The 24,047-nt window shown below is 37.8% G+C and overlaps 2 protein-coding genes across 8 annotated transcripts; one reads left to right on the top strand and one right to left on the bottom strand.

Moving 5' to 3' along the window:
• The first annotated feature begins 96 nt into the window (after positions 1-96).
• On the top strand, positions 97-17,883 carry LOC133524064 (coiled-coil domain-containing protein 74A-like). 7 transcript variants are annotated; one of them, XM_061859863.1, is made up of 11 exons: positions 97-221; positions 365-509; positions 5,664-5,832; positions 8,210-8,295; positions 9,150-9,271; positions 9,468-9,654; positions 10,998-11,125; positions 11,268-11,377; positions 12,348-12,446; positions 13,556-13,678; positions 14,418-17,883. In XM_061859863.1, the coding sequence occupies exons 2-11, from the start codon at positions 375-377 to the stop codon at positions 14,522-14,524; spliced, it is 1,266 nt and encodes a 421-aa protein (XP_061715847.1). In that variant the 5' UTR covers positions 97-221; positions 365-374; the 3' UTR covers positions 14,525-17,883. The 7 variants fall into 7 exon arrangements, with proteins under 7 accessions (XP_061715847.1, XP_061715849.1, XP_061715850.1 ...); XM_061859865.1 differs by having other exon boundaries at positions 12,360-12,446; XM_061859866.1 differs by having other exon boundaries at positions 9,468-9,603.
• On the bottom strand, positions 17,590-23,976 carry LOC133524066 (uncharacterized). Its single transcript, XM_061859872.1, has 5 exons — positions 23,568-23,976; positions 20,505-20,674; positions 19,983-20,125; positions 19,094-19,275; positions 17,590-18,457 (listed from the first exon to the last, which is right to left on the bottom strand). The coding sequence occupies exons 1-5, from the start codon at positions 23,678-23,680 to the stop codon at positions 18,076-18,078; spliced, it is 990 nt and encodes a 329-aa protein (XP_061715856.1). The 5' UTR covers positions 23,681-23,976; the 3' UTR covers positions 17,590-18,075.
• Positions 23,977-24,047: the final 71 nt, after the last annotated feature.

Genomic DNA, 24,047 nt, shown 5'->3' on the forward strand with positions numbered 1-24,047 from the left:
TGTTTTTAGCTTTCTATTATTTTCAAACTACTTTATAAAAAGGCATTCTTTTGACTAAAACTAATCATGTTGCTAAGCAACGCATTTGTTTACTGTCAACAAATCGTATCAAATGCGTAACATGAAATTAAAGAAATTGATTTTCAGACCCATGAGTCTCGCTTTTAACATATTTTACTTTACTTAAAAGCAAATGTGTCTTTAATACAAACAAACTCATGGTAAATAACGTGAAAATTATAAACATTGGTTACAAAACGAATCGCTACAATACATTCACTTAACAAGAGTGCTAAGTTTTAAATGATATAGATTTTGTTCTAGTGTAATACTAATTATCATTTGTGTCATCAATTCACCGCAGTGTCGAAACCATGTTATTCACCGCCCGGCCTTTAGACGGTATGGCGACATCGTCTATGCCTATGCAGCCCATATCAAGGCTTTTCCCGCAATGGAGCAGAACCGCAATTTTAACTTACGGAGGAGGAGAGGATGAAGTAATTCAGGTATTATCTTTGACTCGTATGCATTTTGGCACGCGGTACCATATTACATTACGAAATATCATTTAATATTTACCAGTCGCTTTTCGGTGAAGGAAAACATCGTGAGGAAACCGGACTAATCCCAACAAGGCCTAGTTTACCCTCTGGGTTGGAAGGTCAGATGACAGTCGCTTTTGTAAAAATTAGTGCCTACGTCAAATCTTGGGATTACTTGCTAAGCGGACCCCAGGCTCCCATGAGCCGCGGCAAAAATCCGGGACAACGCGAGGAAGAAGAAGGTTTTATATTGCACATTCGCCGCCACGTACCTTGGCCGCACTGTGCGGTCGTCAGGAGCAGGCAGCGTCCCTAAAGAGGGACAAGTACTCAGGGTTATCAAAGTACTTGTTCGTTCCCCTTGCTGTGGAGGCATCTGGGTGCTGGTGCGCGGAGGGGAAAACTTTTCTCGGCGTCGCCTGCGGGAGAGGGGTCTCGACCCCCGCTCCGGGTCGTTCCTGGCGTAGAGATTGTCCATCGCGGTTCAACGCGGAAACGCGGCAAGCGTAATGGGCACCTTTGCGCTGGGAACGATGCGGGGTGGGTTGTTCGAATAGTTTTTAGAGGTTAGTTTAGGTTAAGTTTAATTTATAACGAATGTATTCCCTAGTTTTTATGTATTTTGAATGACAGATTGTATTTGACCAGTTTTATATTACATTTATTTAGAAGTTGGTAGCGATTTTGATAGCTCAGGCGGTGCAAATATTATTTAAACGTCATAATTTCAAAGAAGGTTGTTATTTACAATAACACTTGCACAGTCTGGTCTGGGCTATCAAAATCACCGCCAACTTAGGATGATCTATCTCTAGTTTGCAGAATAACAAAGCTATAGCATTCTACTAATTAATAGAAAATGGCTGCTTCAATTTATTATGTAACCTTACTACCTACTTTATTTAATTCCAGTGGTAAATAAGTAGGTATATACTCATGAAAATATAAGCCAATAAGGTTAAGTGGTATTTGCATGTCCTAGTCTCAGCGGTCATAAATTTTACGTTTTAGTTGTCTCTGGAGTATTATTACGCTACATATTTCCTTAAGTACTTACCTATGTAAAGAAGACCATGCATTAACCATATCATTCTATTTTCTGTTACATTCGATATAAAATATTAAATTAAATTTACTGTGACAGGGAAAAGGTCAGAGGTGGTATAGTAGGTGTTTAATGGTTTATGTAGGCGTTCAAAATAATTAGTAAACATGTACCTATTTAAATTGGGTGAGCTTTATTCATTCCACTAGTCCAAGATCAAAAGTTCACCTGATATAGTTTAGTCGTAGATTGATTGTTGTATACCCGAAAAAATTATGGCAGTTTAAACTCCATGACCGGATTAGTCAAATTAAGCTCAATACTCGTTAGAATCCAACTTAACATCAGTCTGTTAATGTCCGCTGAGTCTTAAATCTCATATAGTATGTTAATGGTAGAGTTAACAATGAAAAAACATAATAATAATGCTCTCATACAGTTTTAAAAGATACAGGCATGATACAGGTAGGTACCTAGTTGGTTACTAAATTATGTTACTGCAATAATCTTTATCTACATAAAATATACGAACGAAAGTTGAATAAACTATATATTAAAATGAAGTACACAAAATCAGGAATTACATATGACAATATCATTCATAATGGCCTCCTCTGGCCTTGACACAGGCCCTCAAACGACGAGGCCAGTCATCAATAGCGGCACGCACGATAGTCATGTCTAATTCCGTCACTGTCTTAACTATGGCCCGCTTGAGGGAGTCAATATTTGTGTGGGGTTTAGCACAAGCTTTCTCCTCAATAACCTGCCATATGGCATAATCCAGGGGGTTAAGGTCCGGGCTGGAGGACGGCCAGTCTTCGTGGGCAATAAAGTCAATTTTGTTCCTTCGAAACCAGGCTTGAGTTGTTTTTGCCTTATGTGCAGGAGCGGAGTCCTGTTGAAAGACCCATGACTGGTTTTGAAATAGGGTGTGGCTTAAGGGCTCCACTAGTAGTTTGAGAACGGTTTCCTGGTAAACTTTGGCCCCAGTTTTCACACCTTTTTCACAGAAATGAACCTGTGTTAGCCCTGAGTATAACACACCCAGCCAAATCATCACATAAGAGGGATGATGGCCTCGTTGCACTCTCGGAACTGGCGCAATCGCCTCATGACTGTTTGTTGCATACACTCTGTCATTCTGGCGGTCACAACATTCTTCAATGGTAAAATTTTTGGCCATTTGGTGCGTACCGCTTCAATAGCACGCGACTTCTCTCTAGCCTCACAGTCTTTAATCATCCATGAAGCAAATGACCTTCTTGTCTGCGGTAAGCATGTAGTCCAAGGTCTTCATTGATAACTTTTTTAGGGAGCTTCTCTCCACAGACATCTGTATTGCCAACAACTTTTGCTTCCGGACAGGGTTTCTTGCAATTCTCGCCTTCACTGCCTTTATGCGACCAAGGGCAGCTTTATTGTGCACAGTGCGACCGGGCATTTAAGACTAAGTTCGGTTTCGCGAGCCATATACGTGCTCATCAGGGGAAATTGTAAAGGTCGCCGTTGTCGGATACGACATGGAGGACTATACTGGGGTCCGAACGGTGCGTGGTCTTGCGGTCATCGAAGCTCTGAGTACTATTGTATCTATTAATTGTGCGATAAACAAATTGTTTGTTGATTTTTAGGTTTTCAAGCAACTTCAAAATCATGTTTGGCGGGTGCCCACATTTGTGCAACGCAATTACTGCGATACGATTCTCTTTTAGGCCCCAATTCATTATAGATACGACGAGATAAGCGTTATGTGTGGTATATAATTATAGCTCACAAATCCACCACATTATGTCATTTTTTTATTTTTTCGGTAGCATTTGTTTTAACGGAAATAAAGAGGTTGCAAATCGAGTCACAGAACTTAGTAACCAACTAGGTACTTTGCTTTTTACATAGTAGGTATTTTGTTTACAATACGTTTGGAGCAAACAATATCCATGTACATACATTATTACCCAAGTTTGTTTTATAAAGTAAGAATTTCCAAAAGCTATTATCGTCGAAGATGACTCGCAGAAGCCATCAGCACAGTTGGCAGCGCGCCACGGCAGTGACAGTGAGTCAGCGATAGTGCGACGCAACCACCCGGGCAAAACACCTGTGTTACAGGATAATCGTCCTTCCGCCACAGATATAGAAGCACCGCTATCTCTCTTTTTGTCCTTGGTGTTGTGTACGCCGAGTGCGGCGGCGCGATCGATACGTTGCACCCCACCCCTTGCAACCCGGGCATTGGAAACGAAAAACCCGGATAACAACTGAAAATAATCAGCCCAGTTCAAGGCCGGTCGGACTAGCTTATTGCGAATTAAAGTGTGCAAGGCAGTTGCCAATGTCGGTTCAGTACATACGCGTCCGTGTCCCGAGGTAGATAACAAAGGTACACCTCGACACCGCAGCGATGGCTTCCAAAGTGTTGGTGCCGACTGGACCGTTCACTAAACTGCAAGTAAGTACCTGGATTGTAGAAGTGTATAATCGGCACTTACATGTGAAAATAAATATTAGCACTATTGATATGTACATACAGTCTTTAGACAGTTTTTGTTAAAGCGAGCGTTTTTTTGCCATAGTAGTGTTACTAGTGTTTTATGTATAGGATTAAATATGAGGCAAATATTACATAAAATATTTAAAATATGTACAAAATAAGTTCAAAAATTTCAGTTCCATATAAAAAATGTAATTAAATAATACGCTTTCTTGATCACGTCCGTAGGAACGTATGTAGATGTACCTCCTATTACGTTCCTACGACCTCCTACGTTACTGTATGTATGCACACGAGTAAGAATATATTTTTATATGAAAATGTAAAATGATAAAAGAAGTGATATAAGTGCAAAAGCAGCGTCTGTTAAATGGGTCGAGGTGCAACACAAAGGACCGGACGATGACACTGGGTATCGGAAAAGCGATTATGTCAGGCTTTTCCAAGAGATGCGCTCTTTCAATTACATTAGAAGGCTAGATTTTTGTTCAAAAAATGTTTTTCTGAATATATTGCTCAGTATAACATTGGATTTTTAATGCAAATGGTCATGTCGTTAATTTCATTGTCTTTAATCCTTTATCACTGCTCTTTGTGACGGTATACAATTATGTGGTTTGAAAATAATTTATTTAATCCAATAAATAAAATACACAATTATATATTTGTATCCGGGGTTTGCAAGATTTTCCAATTTTTGTCATGTATTAATTAATAATTAGTTACGTGTTCATTAGAAAATAGAGCATGGTTGATAAAGCTCATTTTGGTAGGTATGTGTTTTCAAAATAACGAAAAAAACTTGGCATAATCCGGTTCTTCGTAAGATTTTCTGGTTGCTTATAATATTGTTACATAAATTTTATAGCACAGACAGTAAACAAAAAGGTGTTGTATTCATTTTTGAGAAAATTGATTGAATCTTATATGCCGGTTTACCCATTTCTACATTATGCAGTAGCACCCTATGTGTTCGTCTATTTATGTTAATAAGTACCTATACTATTGAATTTCATGTGAATATTTTTACAATATCGTATAAAACATAATTCAACATGCAAACTTGCAAAGCAATTAACTTGTGCTACGTCGCGTTTACAACCTCTGTTTATACCGCCTTTTGGCAAACATTTGCATAATAGAACTTTTAATACGCGTACTTAATTACATGTAATGGTTTGTTACTCAGGCATTAGGTCATAATTTTATTAGACCTAGTAGTAATTTGAATAGCAAAAAATACTCTAGTGCTTGGCAACATTTAGTGTTGTTGCGATTTGATTTGATTTGATTATTTTATTATTGTCATAAAATTTTCATTCAAATCCAACTTTTTGCGTGTCAAAAAATGTTGTTACTCGTATACTTAGCAGGTATGTAAAAAGCCCAACAAGTTTAAATAACAAAAAAAAAAATACAAATAAAACTTTTTTTGCTCTACCATAGTCGCATATTCTGGTTTATCAGCGATTTAATAATACGCCATACGATTTAAACACACGTTCTGTCTTAAAGAACTTTGACGAAGTAGTTATAAATTCACTATTCTGTTTTTTAATACATTGAATATTATTTTCAGGTGAAGAAATCGCCAGCTGAGCCGAGCAGCAGTGGTTTCGTATTGGCCGGCGATGCCGCCGCGAGAGTCGCGCATTTGGAGCACAGCGTGCGTTTTCTTCAGGAACAGCATAGGCTGATGCTTAGTGGACTTCATACGGAGATTGAAGCACTCAGGGAGAGGAACAGGGGTGTGTATATTTTTGAATATCACACAAGCACAATTTACCCTCTCCAAAAAAATCCTTGTTCCTTTACTCATTAAAAAAGATGTTGGCTATTCTAGTTTGCTATCTCTCTCTAAGATTGCATTTCCTGTTGCATTCAGTAAAAGGAAAGAAAAAGATTAATAAGGCAGAACTTAAATAGACCTAGTTACTGTTGACAGAATAGTGTGCGTTAGTTTATTCATTTATTAATATTTTCATTGAATCATAATGCAGCATCATGCAGATAGATAACCACAAAATGCACTTCACAATCACAAATCAACTAATCATACTAAGAAATATTGCGATGTAGATAATGATATCTATTACTAGTAACACAAACATCATAATTGACTTATACGGGTTAAACACAATTGATACAATAGCCTTTGTTATTTATACAAACAAAGGAACATACGAGTCATTAGAAGTACTTATTGCAGCGAAATAAGGTCTACATACCTATGTCTAGTTAACCATGTATTCGATGGTACAAACTAATCTCATTGAAGAATGGTCTGACGAATCATCACTTTAGAGTTCAAGTCATGTTATGATTGGAATATTATGTCAGAGATGTAATGGATTACACAGTGAAATAATATAGGTACAGATGATTTTAAGAGGAAGAGTATATATTCAACCACTACCATTATCCTCTAAGTCCTTTTTGTATCATATAGGAGGCAAACGAGCAGACGAATCGCCTGATGGTAAGCGATTACCGTCACCCATGGATAACCTACCCGCAAGACCAGATGGGTTGTATAAAGTGCGTTGCCGGCCTTGTAAGATGGGATTATACGGTCTTTTCTAGAAAATTTAATAAATAAATAATAAATAAATAAATATTATGGGACATTATTACACAAATTGACTAAGTCCCTCAGTCAATAAGGCTTGTGTTGAGGGTACTTAGACAATGATATATATAATATATCAATATTTATAAATACTTAAATACATAGAAAACACCCATGACTCAGGAACAAATATCCATGCTCATCACACGAATAAATGCCCTTACCAGGATTTGAACCCGGGACCATCGGCTTCGTAGGCAGGGTCACTACCCACTAGGCCAAACTGGTCGTCAAATTTGAAGGTCGTATAATCATTGTAAAACCACACAGTGTCTGATGATCACGCAGGATCAACCTCTTTAATTCGGTTAAGGATTATGTAAATACGAGTATAACATCATAAACAATTTTAACTGCATAGGTATACGTATCAGGGCTCAAGGCTAGACAATTAGTTGGACTGAAACAAACTTGCTTATATATACGATCTATTGTTGTGATTACGTCAGTTACATTGAGAAGTCAACGCTGGATATATCTGAGAAAAAAAACAGTGCATGATTCAACTGCCAAGGGCATTAGTAGAGGTAAATTTAAATATGTTTAAAGTGCCTTGCTCTGTCATCTTGAATCCAGTTCATGTATGTCTATGACTGTTGACACTTTTTTTACTGCTACGAGTAATATGTTCTAGAGCGAAACATTTTACCGATTTTACCCTATAACTAAGCACTATTTTAGTTTCACTTAGAATACCTACTAGTGAGTCGTTTTAATCTAATCGAGGAACAAACAAATGTCCTCGTATTGGTATATTATAGGATTACGTACAACTCGTACAAGAACAGCGCAACATTGATCTAACAATAAACGCAATGAAACTAGTAGGTAGTATGGAATGTTGTCTGTGCTGTGCATATTTTGTTATTCAGAAATTAGAGTAAGGAATTTTGGCTATTTGATGGAATCAAGTTCTGATTTTATTTTCTTTTATGTTTTGTTTGTAATTTTTCTATTACAAGCTAAGTAACTATTAACAACTCACGCATTTAATAGCCAAGATAATAACGTCTGGTAGCTATATTAGTAGTAAAGTGGCTAGGACAACTTAAATATTGTCTAACCTACTTGTTTAAACAGATGAAAAAGCTTTAACTGAAAAATCTAACCCAGTTCAATATAATCGCGTGTGTCATGTCATGGCTGATTAGCCTCGTACATTCACATATTGAGTCGATATCGATCCGTGTCTTTGAACTCCTATTCTGCTTTAATAATTATCCTCGGTGGGTTTCATCAATAAGAAACGATTCTGGGATTAAATAATGAAAAGCCAATCGAGTCAAGATTAGCAAATAGAATCTAATCCAGATCTTAGCAGACAGTAACATAGTAATATACTCTTTGAGCTTCGGTAAAATCGTAGTTGGTAACCCAAATTCTCGAAACTCATTGAAAACTAGGTACTTAACTAGTGAATTCTACTTTAAATGTTATATTTAATCATTTTACGTACATACTTATTTAAAAAAAGTAATCATGTTTTTTGTTCACAGATCTCCAATTCCAATTGATCTTCAATAAGGAATCCTCTTTGAAGGCAACACCGCCCGCTGCGGCTGAAAATGGCGAGAACGCTGAGGTAGGAAACATCTTCATTTTTCACATTTAGCTACCTACGTAAAAATGTCAGAAAGCGGTATTTCCTGTTCAGTGTGTTTGGCATTATATTCTATTTACCTAGGTAAAAAAATATATTATTTTGTTTCATGTGAAAAAAAAAATAAAGCGCACATCAGTTATCAGCTTTCACATTTAGCTTGCTTAAGGGAATGTCAGAAAGCGATAATCCCTGTTCAGTGTTTTGGCATTGTTGTATTCCATTAGGTAAAAAAAGCGCACATCAATTACGTAGACGCATCATAATTCATAATATTATATTTCTTGTCACGTAGGTTTAGGTATAATTTTTAACTGAATCCCGAGATATCTTGTCACATGTAACATCATTTGATTTCAATATACGTTTTTAGGGTTCCGTAGCCAAATGGCAAAAAACGGAACCCTTATAGATTCGTCATGTCCGTCTGTCTGTCCGTTTATGTCACCGCCACTTTTTTCCGAAACTATAAGAGCTATACTGTTCAAACTTGCTAAGTAGATGTATTCTATAAACCGCATTAAGATTTTTACACAAAAATAGAAAAAAAAAAACAATCAATTTTGGGGGTTCCCCATACTTAGTACTGAAACTCAAAAAATCTTTAAAAATGGATAGGTCTTTAAAAATGATATTGAGGTTTCTAATATCATTTTTTTCTAAATTGAATTCTCAGGGGAACAAATTCGAAATCACAATTTGACAAAAAAGGTGTATGTACCTATATTTCCATTGAGCTGCCAATATAAGTACCATGCGTTTTCGTAACTCAGGACGTCGAAACTTATCATTAAATGGTGAGTGATGCTAAGACCAAATCTTTTAATCTGTCATAGGAGGCAAAACTAAAGGCCGAGGTGTCCCGTCTTGAGCGCGAGGCAGCGGCAGCGCGGGGCGAGGCGCGAGCTGCCGAGGCGCGCGCATTGCAGTTGCAGAGGCTGGTTGATGCCCAGACTGAGTAAGTTTGCATAATTATTTTTTCTCAGACATGTGCGGAAATATTGTCTTTATGTTCGTGGCTGTGAAACATCAGGTTGTACGCTTTAATAAAAGGAGTCAACAACGGATTATCATGCAACATTGGCGGCCTATCAGCGCGCGGGTGATATGTCTGTGCCGAATTGAATTAACTTGACGGACATTATGTATTTCAGGAAACTAAAGTCTCTTTCCCTCGGCCCGTGCGCTTGCGAGGCATCAGAATCGCGCGCGGAGCTGCGCGCGCGGCTCAGCGACGCCGAGCGCCTCGTGCGCCGGCTGCGGGGCGACGCCGAGCGCCAGCGGAGAGAGGTACACACGGGCGGCTCCGTCACTAACCTACTGTTCGACGGAGCGCAGCACGTACGTCACACCTATGCTGGGGGGTTATAACGATATGATTTCTCACCAAAAAGTGTCGGTGAAGTCATACCATGAGTAATCGCATGGAGGTTATTGTCCGCGATAAATGTTGTAGGTGGTAACGCTGCAAGGCGGCGCTGTCTGTCTACAGCCTAGGTCTGTTCAATGCCACGCAGTAAGCGCTTCCCTCTGTAGTATGCTGGCGGGTTAAGTACTTACTTTTTCAAAAAGTCATCTTGTAGCAATCTGACGACACATCTAGTAGCATTGATATCGAAATGTGGAATATATATTATAGTTAAAAATAGTGGTCAATAGTTTTCTACGTCATCTATTATGAATTTGAATGTAATATTGAAAACTGTTTTAAACGTTAAGTATTTTACCTATAACCTATTGACTATTTCACTGGTGCTAGATTATGAACTGTACCATCCTGCTTATTGCTTAAGAGTTATTGACCGAAGCGTTAGGTTACCGTTTTGACTCGGGCAATAAACTGCTTTCGTATAATATCCGGATGTTCTCCTCTACAGGTTGGAATTCTTAAACGATTCTCATAATATTTGGTGAGCAGGTTAAATAGTCAAATATATTTTTTCTGTCATTTCATTTTTTTGGGAAATGTTTAAAATGGTGGAAATTCGCATAAAGGACTTAATCGTCTCTATGCATCAACATCATCATCATAGCGTTTTATCGCCCACTGCTGAGCATACGAGGGTTTAAATGCCATTAACGTCTAGGAGATTTAAGACCATTGCGAGATTTGCGAGTACGCCGTGATAAGGACTCAAAGAAGTATTATTTTGTTGTTATTGATATTTCTTAAGCTTATGAATCTTAACGCGAGGTCTACAGCTCACAGAGCCATTAGTAATACTTAGGTACATAATATAAGTAATGTCGACACATTGCAGACTTAGCGGACTCTATTCATTTTCCATTCAAATAGGGTGTGGGCCTCCGAATAATATGGATTTAAGAATAAGATATGTTGCCCGCCCGTAACCAAGCACCTACGCTATTTGTCCCGATCCTGCACATCTTCCTGCTAGTTATAGGCTTGGACATGACATAACGCAGGTCCGCAATGTCTCCTCAGCATACCATTCACTTTCACAATCGTTGATAGAAAACGCCAATCAAAACTTAAATACTGTATGGAAATACTCACGCGACTTTTCGTAGCATCTGACATCCCGGATACATTACTAATTTTCGTTTGGCGTTTGTCGATGAACGATTGTCATCTTGCCTAGGCCCCCTGGATCGACCCGACCAATTCCCCACGTACCTACATTCCCTTAACAGCCCATTTAATCTGTCCTAAATGTATACAGCTGCAATGCATGAAGAATTCACTGCATGCATCTCTCCGAGCGTCGGGACTGGACGGCACCTACGGCTTCCACAACAGTTACTTCCCGCCTGTGAACGCGCCGGAATTCTGGAGGGAACCCAGCAGAGAGTGAGTATCGTGTCTTTTATCAAATTATTGGTAACTAGCTTCGGGCCACATCAGCCACATGTCAGGGAAATTCTGACGTATGCATGGCATCCCTATACCCGAGTCAAATTGTGCAAGTTTTCACAGAGATTTTACGTTTCAGAGAGTACGCCAACTCGATGATAGCACGCCAGCAACGCAACTCGCGGCGCCCCCTGACTTTACCCGAGTTATCCGGCCAGCAAATACATCGTTCAACTGTTTATGCTAATCGTAAGTATCATTTATCATTATCATCAATACAGTGTTAAACTGTCCATGTCCATGTTTAGCTATTAGGGACCAATCTTTGGAAGGAGGGCTACCAAGAAGAAATAGACCAGAGGGTCTACCGCGTAATTTCGTCAAGGTCAATGTGGGGAGAATGGCATATACAATTTATTGATGGGAAGATCATAGAGCAAGAACTTTCGTATTGGTATACGTACGTCGCGCAGATATAGTCAGAAAGGTAGAGCTTCACTCCTTCAGCTCTACCGATCTTCTGTAAGTGGAGTATGTGTAAACAACCCTAGAGTTAAAAGCGACTTACGATCTTGTTGACGGCTTTCCCCACATTGACCATATTTGCCTCTCTATCGCTCGAATAAGCAAGAATAATAGAGAGATAAATAACGAAATTTCGATTTTCCCGATTGGCCCTTAGGGGTCTCAGACGACCTGTCCTATCTTGATTGATGTTTTGCAGCAACAGCAACTGTTCTGTCTCGACGTTCGCATTCAATTGTGCTGATGCACTATACTGCAATAAAGCAGTTATTTCGGTTCACTCCACATCTCAAATCAGCAACTCGCACTCTTATATACCTGGCCTTATATTGCGCATGCACTGTCCACTGGTATCCCATTCATGTCTCATCATTGTTATTAAACAAACGCAAATAAATCAAGTTTTTGGAACGATGTTCCTATGTTTATGCCCTGCTAGGTGAAAAAAGTCTAAGATTTTACTGTCACGAAAACTCATACGATTGAGAAAGGAGAATGGAAATAAGGCTAACGGACACGAAGAACATGAACATAAGCACATAACATAACATAGGTAACTTTGTTCCAAACGAGTGTTCCACGACACTCACGAATTTTTTTGTGAATGGTGACTGATTTTCATAAAATATTTTGCATTTCCAATATTGAACTCGCTGAACTCAACAAGAGTAGGCAAATTAACCGCATAGATTAGCGATGGTTGCAGAACACACACGGCCTCGGAATGGGTACGAGAAGAAGAAGCAGGGCGTCAACGGGGACGCCGCCTGCAACTCACCGGACGAACCTCCAGGTAAATATAATTAGTGTCTGACCGAAACCGGTTTCGCAGTTTTTTGGCCTAAGCTGAAACTTTGCTCCAACCGGTTTTTATGCCGAAACCGAAGATTTGGTTTTGCTGTATTATAAGTTCGGACTGAAATCGAAACTTTCGAAACATAATTTTTATGCCGAATTCAGTTCTTTGACCGGGCACTACCGAAAAATATAGATACCTAGGTTTGCCGCGGTCGGAAGGTTTGGCAGTTGTTTGGCCGAAACCCAAACTTCGGTTGGATATTAAATACAATATATCAATATCTTGGCTTTGAGATAAACAAACTGGGCTTTCTTAGCCATACGTGTGCATAATTAAGCTAAATAATCAGAACAGTGAACAACAGAAGTCGGGTGTGAATACTTGACTGTTTCCGTCGCCATATTGGACTAATAACACTAGTCCGCCAAACTCTTTGACCAGAGGCCCATTTCTCGATTAGTCTTATATTATTAGTGTGTTGCTATGGTAACTCGTCCCCTGTCCAGTGGCCCATTTTTCAAACGGTATTAAAAGTCCAAGAATTGACAATTCGTATGGGTTACCAAGGCAACACACAATAATATAAGATTAATACCGTTCGAGAAATGGGCCCCAGCGCGTAACCAAAACGCTGCTTATTTTCGTAGTCGCTACATATAGCGGATTTATAAGTACCTACTGGTACTAAACAACACTAGATGTCGCGACGAACGAAAAGTCTGATGCTCAACAATTTTCAGCTTATTACACGGAATGAGTTGAAAATAGAGTTCTAGTTATAAGCTGAAAATTGTTGAGCATTAGATCGTTCGTCGCGACATCTAGTGTCAAGTAGCAGTACTTATAAATCCGCTACTTGACGCTAGATGTCGACTACGAAAATAAGCAATTGTCATACAACCTAAAGTTAAAAATCGATGTAATTATGTATCTATGGGTATGGGTATACGGTACAGTTGTACCTAGCTAGGTAGTACTAGAAAAGCTCCATACTAGGTACTAGTGATTTTTTTTTATTAGGTACTTTTAGCACAACAGGCTAGCATTGTTATTTTGTTTATTCGTGGTATGTTTTTTTTGTTTTTATTTTGGTTATATTTCAGACAAGCACCGTTTAGTTCCGATACGCACGAACGATACGAAATCCTGTTTACCGAAATTGGACTCTAGCAATAGATATCCAGAGTTGAAAATCGTTGTTACAAAAATGATGCCACAAGTACTTGGTGAGGATTTTAGTTTTTCTTACTAACGATCTTTTTAACACTTTAGCGTAGTAAAACATGCAAATATATTTTTTCATTAATTTACTGTCTCCTTGTGCATGTCAAATTATAGTAGAAGATACGTTAAAATTGCGAACTTACGAACAATTTTTTGTCTGTCCGTACCCTATTTTACTAGGCAACCTATTTGTAATGTGTCAATGTGAATACGATTACAAATAAATAACATATGAGGGTAGATACCTATTCCTTATAACGAATCTTATACCATTACTAAAACAACTGTTAACCGGGGTGACTTTGAAAAGTTGGGGTGACATTCGGCAACTGACACTCGGCGACGACAGCGAATTTCGAACTGTATAACGTTTGTCATATTATTGGGGCATAAAAATAAAGAATTAGGGCGTAATATTCATCGTAACCAAATTTTTCTTATAAAGCAAGGGATAAATAGGCTCATTTCCTCAAAGGTTAACTGGAAGAGATCCCATACAGGGATAAGTTCGCCTTTGTTGTATTTAATTTACTCTGTAACTGTGTTTTTTGTGTTTTTTTTTATTTCTATGTACAATAAAGTATATACATACATAAATAGTGGGAGGGTGTCTGACCCTTTTTTTACGACCGACCGTATTGTAATTTAACACCTATTGTTTTTATTAATTTCAACGATTGGCTTTCCAAGCTAATATTTTCTTATGCAATGTCTTATCGTTACCTTCATGAATTGTTCCAGCGGTATCCGGCCCCGGCGCGCCGGCCGCCGCGCCGCCCGGCGCGCCCGCGCAGCGCCCGCGGCAGCGGCGCGCGCACCGCAAGCACGCACAGACCGACCACACGTAATGTGCACAAGCAAACACAAGGACACTATATAGGATCCTTCGATATTTTAAGTGAAAGGCTCGCTAAGTGGATGGATAATGTTTTAGCTAGCACCGGTTTAGTAAAATCGTGGGCGGTTTTGCTCTGGTAAATTCGGAATTCACATAAAAATCCATTACCTTCATACCATTCTGTAAAAGTTCGGTTATGCAAGGTAGTGAAACTGAAAGTGTGTTATGTATTCTGTGCATATTCACATTTAAGGATTTATTGTGTCTAGTGATATTATTAATCCACTAAGCTGCTCAAAGACTGTAAAATTATCAAAGGCGAACCTTTACCTGTTACGACTAAGGCCCCGATAAGAGATATTTTCCGCAATGTAAAATACCCATTGCATTCTGTGTATTGGAATACATAAGAGTTAAAAAGGTTTAAGATCCGCAATGTAAAATACCCATTGCATTCTGTGTATTGGAATACATAAGAGTTAAATGGGTGGATATTGTGCGATAAACCGTGTTTGTCTACGGGCTAAACATTTTGAATAATACCTACTCGTACGCATTATTGGCCGCGCACCGACGACTAGCCAGGATTGACGCACGATGCCATCTAGGAGGAAAACAACTAACTAGAAAGTTATAACTAAATGAATATTCCGGAGAACTATAGCGCGCTAAGCTGAAAAGCGTATTTGTAAGTGAAAAGATAAAGTAATTTATATTAAAAAAAAGATCTTGGGTAATACGGGGTGAATGGGGCAGTAAATAGGAGGATAATTTAGGCTAAACAAGAGTCGACGTATATCGAAATTGCCGAAAGTCCTCGTGCATAGTGTTTTTGAAGTATTGAAGTAACTTAAGTTCCGTTACGAGTTTACGAGGACTTAGCAAGATTTATATGCGTTTATACAGTAATGTTTCTCACAAATATATGCTAGTTGCACTAACAAGTAAATTATAGCAACCCTCTACCCCCCATCCGGATTGCCTTGTCTGATCTTAGTGACCTTGTTTTTATTTTGAACCATAAAAGTCATTATAGGACTTAAAGATTGAACGCTATCTGCAATACGTCTATGTCAATTGCCCATCCTTAATTACTGAGGTGCCAAGATTTTAGACATAATCATAATACAATAACAAATAGGGCATATGAGTACCATACTATAAAAGCTTGAAATGGTCAGCGTAGCGTCATCTTGTAGGGATATTAAAATCTTAGCGTGTTTAGATCTCAAGGTTGCCAGGATTAAATAGTTGTAGCGACTTCGTTTGGAATCTAGTCGTTGTCCAAACGGATTTGATGAGATTATTTGGTCGCAATCAGTGTCGCAGTCGTCCGTGTGCCACAGCCCTAGGTCGCAGCCCTCACAAGTGTATCAATATATAAATAATGCAATAATTTCATTCAATTATGTTTTTATTGTACAGTCAGCGTCAAATACTTTGTAGCAACCAAAGTAGTCAAATAGTTCGGTACACAATATATTTAGTATGGTGTACCGAACTATTTGGTCACTTTGACTGCTATAAAGTATTTGACGCTGACTGTACCTATATGTGTAGAGCTCACGTTAACTTTGTTATATGGAATCGGAGTGTTCATATCGTTGTTAATAATTTGAATGTGTACCAAAACCATTCCTAATGCATTTTGTTTATTATTTTAGACAAGACTTGGGTGAATGCTACAAAGTTCTTTTAGCAAACGGGGTCACACTGCATTTTTTATATCGTAATTCTCGTGTAGTTTTGTAGTTTCTCGCTGATTTTCATCTGTTTACCAGATTACATCTAGCTCAACACGCAAAATGACGCCTTTATACGATTCGATCAAAGTAGCCCCAACATTTTCCTAAGTCACCCCATTTTTATGAAAGGTCATTCTTCCGCAAATTAATTATTAACAGATTCTTCTTCCTATAAGATGTTTACTTGAATAAAACTATTGAAATGTGAATTGCTTATCACAAAACATTGTTTTAGTAGTTTTATTCATTACCATAGGAGTAACTCTTATAAAAGTGACAGAAATGTCGTGAATACACTGGCCACAAATATAATAATACAACTGCCAATAATATTAGCTAGTATTGCATAAGTTTATATTGTTTTGTGTAAATATACATACATATATTAATAATAATATTAGTAGCCGTGGACGTTTAAAGAAGAAGAAGAAGAAGGGAGATTAATTGACGAACTTGTAACGAATTCTTAAAGAGGATTTTTTGTAATCCGATTTCATCCAATGTCTAATAGGGAGTATTACTGCAATGTTCTGCCGCCAGAGTGCAGCACTAGCACCTTTCGAAAACCATAGAGTAACTTTTTTTTTAAACTGTCTTATGACAAGTTTTCACAGATAATGAATTATGTCATTGATGCATCAAGGCGGTTTATTTACAAAGGGCCTACCGGGAAACGCAAAAATCGAAATTTAGTTATCTGCCTCTTCATCGCTCGAATACGCAAGAGTGACAGAGCGGTTAGATAAAGAAATTTCGATTTTCTTGTTTCGCGGTAGACCCTCAGATTGTGATGGATTGTGGCAGTGGCGCCCCCTACGCAGAATTTCGCGTAATATTCCCTATTCCAGTGCCAGATATCAACTGGGCTGATATAGGGACCGTGCGCGTTGGAGGGTCTGCCATCTTGTGGCCTGAATCGGAACCATACACATGTACATTTACACGTCACGTGTTTTCTTGTGTATAGTAGGTTCTGCCATCTTGTGGGCTACATCGGAACAATAAACATCACATTTACGCCTCGCGCCAAAAATCTGACGGCACCTGTGCTGCCTCCTACAGTTCATGCACGCTCCCAATATGGTTTTCCACCAGCGGCGGCCTAGCCAAAGCCTTTCACCTTTTAACCGCCGTAGTCGATATAAGACATAGCTATATCCAGCTCATTTCGCCGAAGTCTGATAAAAAAGACTAAACTTACGGTTAAAAGGTTAAAGGGGCGGTGATACTTATCGGCGTACATACCTAAAAGCGACAATCGAGGTGAAGCAAAGCTTTAATAGACATGGGGTTATTGTATTAGAGAGATATCTTCTTTTCTTATAACAAAATAAGAAAATTAAACATACCTTTTTGATGCAATGGATTGAAACCTGTCCCTTTAGGGCTTCTGGCACTGATGTCTACTACAAGATGATGGATTCTGTTACTTGACTATTGTAAATTAGCTTGAACCATACAAACTAGTCCAAATAATGGCATTAATGTAAACATTCCGGTACGTTTGTGAGGACTGCAACTTTTAAACAATATGATTGTAGCCTTATCCATATTAACCTAAATACTATTATAATTATTGAAATATTAATAATAATTGATATGATATTATATTTATTGCGATTTATTGTTTGTGTTTTATTAAAATATCTGCCGACTGAACAACAACATTACAACTCGTTTACCTTTTTAATTTAGATTACTTTTTGCAATACTTAAATTGAAGAGGAACTTTAAATTAAACAACAGGGAAAAATGCTTGTTACAAGATATAAAAAAAAAAAAAATTTTTTACATTTGACAAAAAAGAGGTTAGATATCAGCATAATAACGCGATAAATAATTCATTATCACAGTTAAAATTATACAAATTACCCAACAACCAAAGCATAGACTTCACAACATCATCACTCATCGATAACGCTTGCTTTAAAACATCTACTTTCATATAAAAATGACTTGTAATTACACTATAAATATGATCATTAAGGGTTATATTAGCTAACGTCCGCACAGCGTATAGAAATGAATCTATGGATTCCATCGAAGTTGTAGCGTGTTCTAGAACGTTGAGTAGTAATTGTTTGTTGATGGTTTCGTTGAAATCGTCGCGGCACGATAGTAGGAAGAGTAGTTGAAGCGATGAATGTGTGAAGCGGGTGTGAGAGAGGGCCTGGACGATGGGTAGCACGTGTTCTTTCCTGGAATAAATATATTAATAAATAAATAGTCGGTAATAATCTTACACAGATTGACTGAGCCTCAAAATAAGCTAATAATACTAAATATTTGGTGTACCGAACTATTTGGCTACTTTGGTTGCTACAAAGTATTTGACGCTGACTGTCCCTCTCATATTTTTTTTTTGCATTTATTTTTTTCTGATAGTCGGAAATAAAAGCTCTGAGAGAAAAAATGTGTCCCCCCTTCTAACTTTTGACCCATAGGTATAAAAATTATGAAAAAAAAAACGTAAAACAAAAGCTTGCTAAATAATTTCAATGAAAACTATAGCGAATATGATCGATCCAGCAGTTTTTGAGTTATTGCAAAAAGGTCTTATTTTCTTAGTAAAACTTGTAATGTGTAGTCACCATCAAAAATATAGTAGCGGCCTAGGTGCTCACAAATATCTGAACACGCCTCTATTTGATAGATGTGAGAGTGCATGTCCAGATATTCATTACCTCGTCCGCTCGGAGATATCTGATGGCGATTATATATGATACTTACTAATAGCCCCCGTTTAGTCTATTATGACAGAATGGTAACTACACTACACTAAGCGTGGCCCAATACGCTCTTGGCCGATTTTTTATTGGGGATGACCAATTAACCTGAAATGATCGGCCGCCTGGTAGGCAAGATGCGCGAGCGCCGTGGCCGCGGCGCCGCGCACGTGGCCGTCGGGTGACGTCACGAGCGCCGGCAGCGCGGCCGCCGCGCCCTGCGCCGCGAGCACGGCCGCCGCGCCCGCGCACGCGCCGGCGCAGTTACCCAGGGCCCGAGCGCAAGTCGCCTGATTACCAAATAACACTAAGATGACATATTTAAATTGTTTTCCCTTATTTTTTTATTAATTATGTTTATCTGAAATAAATATCATATATTAAGGAAAAAGTGACAAAACTAAAGACAAAGTGGCGATGGCCGGATCTAAATTGGTAGATTCAGTTTATGCGGCTAACACCCTGAACCTCTAGGCTGCCCTGTCCCGTAGGCTTGTTTACACACCTCAGGGAAGCGCATAGCGACAAATATCAAGGAATGGAAAGATTCGCACGCTTCCGGTAAGCTTCAGTAGCTCAGTTGGTTAAGTTAAGAGTTTTGTGCTCGAAAATATCCTAATATTTAGAAATTTAAATGTCTTTATCAGACGTCCCTACATTGAGGCGGTTGGGAGATATGCCTAAAAAAATGTTCATGTTATAAAATGTTGTAATTATTATCTTGAATTAAAATATTAATATGATTTTTTATATATGTTTTGACATGTTTTTTTCATGTCCTGGCGTTTGGCCTCTGCTGTAAGCCGGACATGTGTTTGAAAATAATTTATTATTTAATAAGAGTGATCGGACTGGTGTTCAGAAAGATCGCAAGTTCGAGTCTTGCCCAAAGCTATGAATTTAACCCTTTTTCCTTTAATATAAAACTTAGTAGTATTGCTCCCAGTCATATATGTATGCTTATAAAAATTACTTAGTGATTTGCCTAAATAATTACCGCCATTTCACTATGCAAGCTGGGAAGTGCAGCAATCAGGTAAGTTCCTGCAGCTCGTGCTACTGCAGTACATGCGCGGGCATCTCCTAGGGATAAGTTGCATATGCAGCCGGCTGCATGCAGTGCGCGCTGAGCATCGTGACCTGGCAACAAAAATCATCGTGAATTGCAAAATATTATGTTGTTAAGAAATGTAGTATTATAGTATTAACTTAATTGATTTCAATGTGTTACGAAAATTGTCATGTAATTTGTGTTGGTAAGATTGATCTCTGAATCATTTACAATATTATGAAGTTTCCAATTCCAAAATGAAAAAATTCGGAAACTTCTCATAAAAGTACGGAGATTGAAACTTTCCATTTCCAAAATATAAATTTCCATAAAATTTTCCAGAAATTTCTGTAAACATTTCTAACTATTATAGGAAATTTTCCGCAACCTGCACATCTTTTATTGTTATATAATTAATACAGGTCTCAGTTCATATTCCAGAGTTACCAAAAAAAAAAAAAAAATTACCAGTCAGTTCCCTCACCAGACCCCGAAGAGCCCCCTGTATATTCAGCACCACCTCAATATGCTTTTGGTCATCCAGGAGACTGTTCTTCAGGGTTCTGAGGTCTGCTGCACTCACAGCAGTCTTGCTCTTTAGCCTTGTCGCTATGTCAGCAACAACTGTTGGTGTTATGCTGAAAATGTAAAATTTTGTTCAAAAACGTGACGCTAGAAAAAATAATTTTATATTATGAATTAATTATCGTACTTTTAATCTTTAATTATTTTTCAATTAGATTTGTGATAAAATTAATGAATAATTAAAATGGAATAAAAATTTACAATTCATGTACAGAGTAATAACAATTTTCAGTTAAATGGTAAAATGATACCAGTTATCAGGCTATAAAGTGTATGGATAACATTATATCGAAGTAGCTACCTGAGGTAAACTATACATTTTTTTCCATTAATATTAACAATTCGACATTTACTAATTTGGAGATAACCTCCAATTAAGTATGTGGCGGATCAGTGTGGTATAAAAAGCAACCCTATTATTAGTATTCTTTTCCATAGTTAGCCTATGAGTAGGTCAATCTAGTTTAAAAGTTGACAATGACTATACAATTGTAGTAGTACACCCTACAAATGAAAGCTATAAAATAGTTTAAACTTTCACGATTTTTACACATTATTAACTAACACGAACGCGACTTAATCGCGTATTAAGTTTTAAAATTTACCTCCGACGTTTCGAGGACGGCGTTGTCCCCATGGTCTCGGAGAAGACTGGCTGGCTGGCGTGGTCTTCTCCGAGACCACGGGGACAACGCCGTCCTCGAAACGTCGGATGTACCTAAATTTTAAAACTTAATACGCGATTAACTGTACACCGTTTGTGTTAGTTAGTAATATATTATTATAGGACATTACACAAATTGACTAAGTCCCACAGTAAGCTCAATAAGGCTTGTGTTGAGGGTACTTAGACAACGATATATATAATATGTAAATATTTATAAATACTTAAATACATAGAAAACACCCATGACTCAGGAACAAATATCCATGCTCATCACACGAATAAATGCCCTTACCAGGATTTGAACCCGGGACCATCAGCTTCATAGGCAGGGTCACTACCCACTAGGCCAGACTGGTCGTCAAACTTGTATCGTAAAATAGTTATTTACGATACAAGTGCAGAAAATAGGAAATTTGCAACGAGTGGTGAATTACCTATTCGCACGTGTATCGTACAACGTTTTACAATACATATGGCTCGTTAAAGTTTCGACATATGCACGGAAAGTGCTCATTCTCGCACACATGCGGGAAAGTAGCACCATATGTTCTGATAATATATTTTACAGTACATATGGTGCTATTTTACCGTACTAGTGCGAAAATTAGCTAATTTATTGTTTCATTGGATTTTATTACAATTAAGATTTTTGTTGATCTAAGAAAAGAACAGTACCTCTTAACACAGGTAAAGATTTGCTTAAAAAGATGTACTAAATACTATATGTTATCTGTAAATTACTCTTAATTGAATAAATAATTTTTAATTTTAATTATGTTACTGTGTCGAACATTTAAAGGGCCATATGTACTGTAAAACGTTGTACGATACATGTGCGAATATGTAATTCGCAACTCGTGTCGATTTAAAACTTCTTTTTCGCACTTGTATCGTAATGTACTATTATCTTATAACTTTTTTTATGAGGGCCATAAATACGGTTTTGCATTTTAGCCCCGAAGCACAACAATAATTGTTTATTTTGCTTACTTACATAATCAAGTAACTTTACCGCCTTTTGTAATGGGGTCCATTTGCGTCAAATCTGGTAGTTCTGATTTTTTGCAGACTTATTTATGATATTAAAACTTATTGAATAATTCAAGTTTGTGACCTCAATCCGAATGCAATTTTTTGGATTTGGGTTTTCTGGTTTATAACCCTAAAGGACTAGTTTCTGATAGTACCTTCTCGGGTCGTTTTTACAGTAGACTAGATTTGCTAGAATAAAAGACTAAAATTGTCTCTGTAGACCTAATAGTTTCCGATATAAAGTCTTTCAAAGTTTATAAAAGAGGGGGGAAAGAGTTGGCTCACCAGGTGGCAACTAGGGCAAGTCATATATCAATAGGCGGATCCACACTGGGCTAGCATACGCGCGAGGCCCGCCTATTTTCATATTATTTAGGGGTGAGGATTTCATTTTTGAAATATTCGTTATACCTTTTCATACAAAAAAACAGATTTTTGCACAATAAATGAAAATATTTGTGACAATTTTGGCCTTTAGAATCACAGTGTGGAGATGTGCACTAAATAAATAATTGGTCAATTTAGCCCATTTATTCCTTATTCTATAAAGTCTCACCTGAAAGCAGGCCGTCATATATTTTTTTGTAAAAAGTAGCCAATAATTAAAAATGTTTATAAATATATACCTTGCCCTAGAAATATAGCATAGAATGGACCTGGTGAGCCGATCCTTTCCTCCCTTTTTTTGGGGGATAGGCTCGGTAGAATCTTGTAGATTTCAGGCCAAATCAGCTTTGTTTGACGTAGATTATAATCGCACCAAGCGGCATCACCTCAGATAAAAGTGCATACTCACTGCACTTGCTTACCATACTAATACAAGTTCTAAAAAATTATAAAATTAAAAAGGTTTTATCTCGGAAACTATTAGATCTACAACGATATTCTAGACTTGTCTCGTAACAAATTTAGTTTACTTTAAAAACACCCTGAGAAGCTACTATCAAAAACTAGTCCTTTAAGGTAATAATCGCTTGAAAAAAAAAACACGAAAGTTTCGCAGTTTTCTCGATTTTTGACAAAGTTACGTTTGGCGCTCGAGTTCCCAAACTTTGATTATTCATTGGGCCAACATCATAAACAAGCCTGCAAAAAATCAGAACTAGGAACCGGATTTAACGCAAACGTTAATGTTTCTGTAACTTTTGGATGGCACCTGGCGGGCTACGGGATACCTGAATAAAAACCAGCGCCGCAGCCGCAGGTTGAGTATAGCTGCTTTTAACTTGAGTAAAACTTTAACTTACTCTTCACTGACGATATGACGACGGTTATCGGTTTCATCGTCTCTTTGGGTTCTTCTGCTCACTGTTAACGCAGCACGGGAGCATTCTCGTATCACGTCCACCGGCTCCTCCATAATAAATGAAAACACAAATTCTTCTGTATCGTCACGTCACACGCATTAATTCAACAAATTTATATTATGTTCTTAATACTGTTTATCCCAGGTATTATCTCTATATTAATATTATTGACCATTGACATTTAATCCGACTTTGACAGTAAATACTTAGCAGCCGTTCTGCGACTTAAACAAATTTAGTTTCTGATTTCTTTTTATGTCGCATGATGCGATATTTTTCATTGAATTGATCCTATTTTAATATTTATAATCAAAGTAATGTAAATTATTATTTTCATTACGCAATAAATTTCGTTGCATGAACATAATAAAAACATAACCTGTGCGATACCCTGCGTTTTTATGGTTAAATTTGATAGGT

Source organism: Cydia pomonella, chromosome 13, assembly GCF_033807575.1.
Source record: "Cydia pomonella isolate Wapato2018A chromosome 13, ilCydPomo1, whole genome shotgun sequence".
In the NCBI taxonomy this organism is placed as follows: Eukaryota; Metazoa; Arthropoda; class Insecta; order Lepidoptera; family Tortricidae; genus Cydia; species Cydia pomonella.